General features: G+C 49.9%; 1 protein-coding gene across 1 annotated transcript; it reads right to left on the reverse strand.

Moving 5' to 3' along the window:
- Window positions 1-529: 529 nt before the first annotated feature.
- On the reverse strand, window positions 530-985 carry LOC136524290 (uncharacterized). Its single transcript, XM_066517716.1, has 2 exons — window positions 866-985; window positions 530-817 (listed from the first exon to the last, which is right to left on the reverse strand). Exons 1-2 carry the CDS (start codon window positions 983-985, stop codon window positions 530-532), a joined length of 408 nt encoding a protein of 135 aa, XP_066373813.1.
- Between the last annotated feature and the right edge of the window lie 1,956 nt (window positions 986-2,941).

Consider the following 2,941-nt stretch of genomic DNA (forward strand, 5'->3'; position numbering starts at 1 on the left):
CAAAATCAAGAAAGGAGGTAAAGTTCAAAAAAAAGGTCTCAGGATTAGTATGTAGCTCCCGAATGGCCTGATGTGTTAGTATAACATTTTAAGACATTAGGAGAAGCTATAAAACAACACTACATAGAATGATAACTTAACCCCCGAGCGACTTAGAAGAGGTGATCTTCGAAGTTTCGGGGACACAAGACTTTATTCATTGCAACATGAGACATATCTACTTTTTTAGAAAGAAAAAATGCGAAATAAAAATAGGCACAATAACAACGTAGCTGAGATTCATCTGTTGTCTCGCGCCAATGACTTGCTCAGAGGTCATGCCGAGCTTTATTGCGGAAGGTGCTTCTGATGCTTCAGATCTTGACCCAGACGTTCTCGTCCTTGGCCAAATCATCCCCTTGTTCCTCCGGTCGTGTTTCCTGAAGTTCATCTTTGGGCATCGGAGTCACCGGTGAGCTGATAGCAGGAGGGTGGGTGATATACCTATCGGCGTGATTGGCATGGTTTGGTGCTCCGGTGATGAGAGTGGTCATCGGGTGGTCCCCGGGCTCATTCTGCGCCTTATCTCGATGTCGAGCCTTGCCTTGGGACTAAGAGCATGGTTGGCTTGCTCGATACCCTCCCTCTCACACTCGTAGATGTCCCGAAAGCTACTGGTTATGGTGATGACACCACGCAGACCTGGCATCTTGAGGTTGATGTAGGTGTAGCTATGGACTGCCACGAACTTGGCGTAGGACGGCCTCCTGAAGATGGCGTGGTAGGGACCCTCGAAGTTAATGACTTCAAAGGAGAGTGTCTCCTTGTGGTAGTGCACCTAGTCATCAAATGTAACCGAGAGGACGATGGTGCCTAGAGGCATAACCTGGTGTCCCAGGATGATCCCGTGGAATGCAGAGTTCGAGGGGCATAGTTTACTCATGTCGATGTTGAGCCTCTCGTAAGCATCCTTGTAAAGGATGTTTATGTCGCTGCCTGCATCCATCGGGACCCTTGTCTTCCTCACGCCTTCCACTACCGCACTGACCACCAGAGGAAATTGGTCCACCTCCATGATATGGTCGGGTTGGTCATCTCTATCGAAGGTATAATCGGTCGCTCCGACCAACGTAGGTAGACTGGGACCGTAGGGATAGTGGCATAGATCTAGCGATGCATTAGCTTCTGGTGACGACGATCTTCATAAGCTTTTGGGGCACCGAAAATGATCATCGTGTCCTCGACACGAGGGTATCCGCCTTGATCCTCGTCGCCTTCACCTCGCTTGCCCTTGTTCGGGGGTTGCCCTTTGCAGCCTCCTTACTGCCCTCCGGGGCGATGTGTTGCTTGTAGGTGTTGCACTCCTTGGCGAGATGCGTGACCAGGAAACCGTGGTTCTGGCATGGGCTATTTATGATCTTGTAGAACTTGCCATGGTTGTTTTGGCCCTGTCTTTGCTTGTTGCCACCGCACTTTTTGGTGTTGGCGATGAACTCTCCTCTGCGCTTGCGGTCCTTTTTCTAGACGAAGAAGGGTTCGCTTTGTCGGCGGGGCATGGCTTGTATTTGTCATTGCTGGTATTGACGCCATCTTCACTGTCCGCGTGCTCATGATATTCTTCTTTCGCCCAATTATTGACGGCCCTTAACTCTTATTTTTAACCACTAAATTAATATAAAATGACAACATTTCATGCTACGTCATAGCAAAATATTATTTGATCTAATAAATTCCATGAGTTTTGATGCTTCCAAGTATTTTGCAGGATATGTCTAAAATATGCAGGAATCAATTCTATATGAGATACATGCAAGATTGGCGTAAACAGGATGGGGAATAAATTAAATATGTCATCATCGCCAATATTTCCAAATGATCAATTGGAGTATTCCATTGTGAAGACCTCGTTCAGACGATCGAAATGGATATGTTATTTGCTATTTTTGGACTCACGATGGAAGAGATACAATATTCAAAAATTAAAAAGGTAGCACTCAAGTCATTGCTCACACCGTCTCCACTCAGCCTGGGCATTTGGTTAACCGAAATCGATTGGTTCGGTTCTTCGGTTTCTTAACAAATTCAGTTCCTTGAGAAATGGTAACTGGTCGGTTCTTTTGAAATCTAGGAACCGACCAAATTCAGTTTTGGTTAATTCGGTTCGGTTCCGGATACGACCAAACTAACCGAGGTGCTACGAATGAGAAAAAAAAGAATCGCACATCCAAAACACACAGAATCGCACATCTAAGTTGCAAGACCAACACAAATCACTCATTCTAGCAGCTGGAAGAACAAATCATCTATTCTGGGTACAGATCCAAAAACATCTCGTCACCGTGACTCGCCCACGGCTCGCACGTCTCCATGCCTCGTCCCACGCCCGCGGTGGCGCAGCCCTACGCGGTGTGTGCCAACTCGCTTGCGGTTCCACATGTCGCCGTGCCTCGTGCTGCTCACCACCGCGCCTCGCCTCGCCCTGCTTGTAGCCGCGTGGGGGTGGGAAAGTAGGGGCCGTGCGCCGCCGCGCCGGTCGCCGGGGTGGAGAAGGAAGCAGGGACCACACGCTGGTCGCCGAGGTGGGGAAGGAGGCAGGGGCAGACCGTGCGCCGGCTACCAAGGTGGAGAAGGAGCAGGAGCGCCGCGTGACCGCATGAGGCGCGATGCGGCTAGGAGCCTAGGAGGCTGTCATGAGTGGGGAACTTGTGTCGTTCACTTCTCCTACAACTAAAAAGAACAAAGCGTGGACACTTTTTGGTGGGACATTTGTTTTGGGTCTACCTCTCCCGGTGCGATACGATACCACGGCGACGTGGAAGGAAGGCGCCCCTTGCGATATGATACCGCGGCGAAGGAAGGAAGGCATCGTACATTGGGCGATGTCGAAGGAAGGCGCCCCTCTTCTCCCCGTGCAATCCCGTGAGCACAGATGGAAGGCGCCGGCAGGTGGGACCATGATGCC

This window comes from Miscanthus floridulus, chromosome 18 (genome assembly GCF_019320115.1).
Source record: "Miscanthus floridulus cultivar M001 chromosome 18, ASM1932011v1, whole genome shotgun sequence".
Lineage (NCBI taxonomy): Eukaryota > Viridiplantae > Streptophyta > Magnoliopsida > Poales > Poaceae > Miscanthus > Miscanthus floridulus.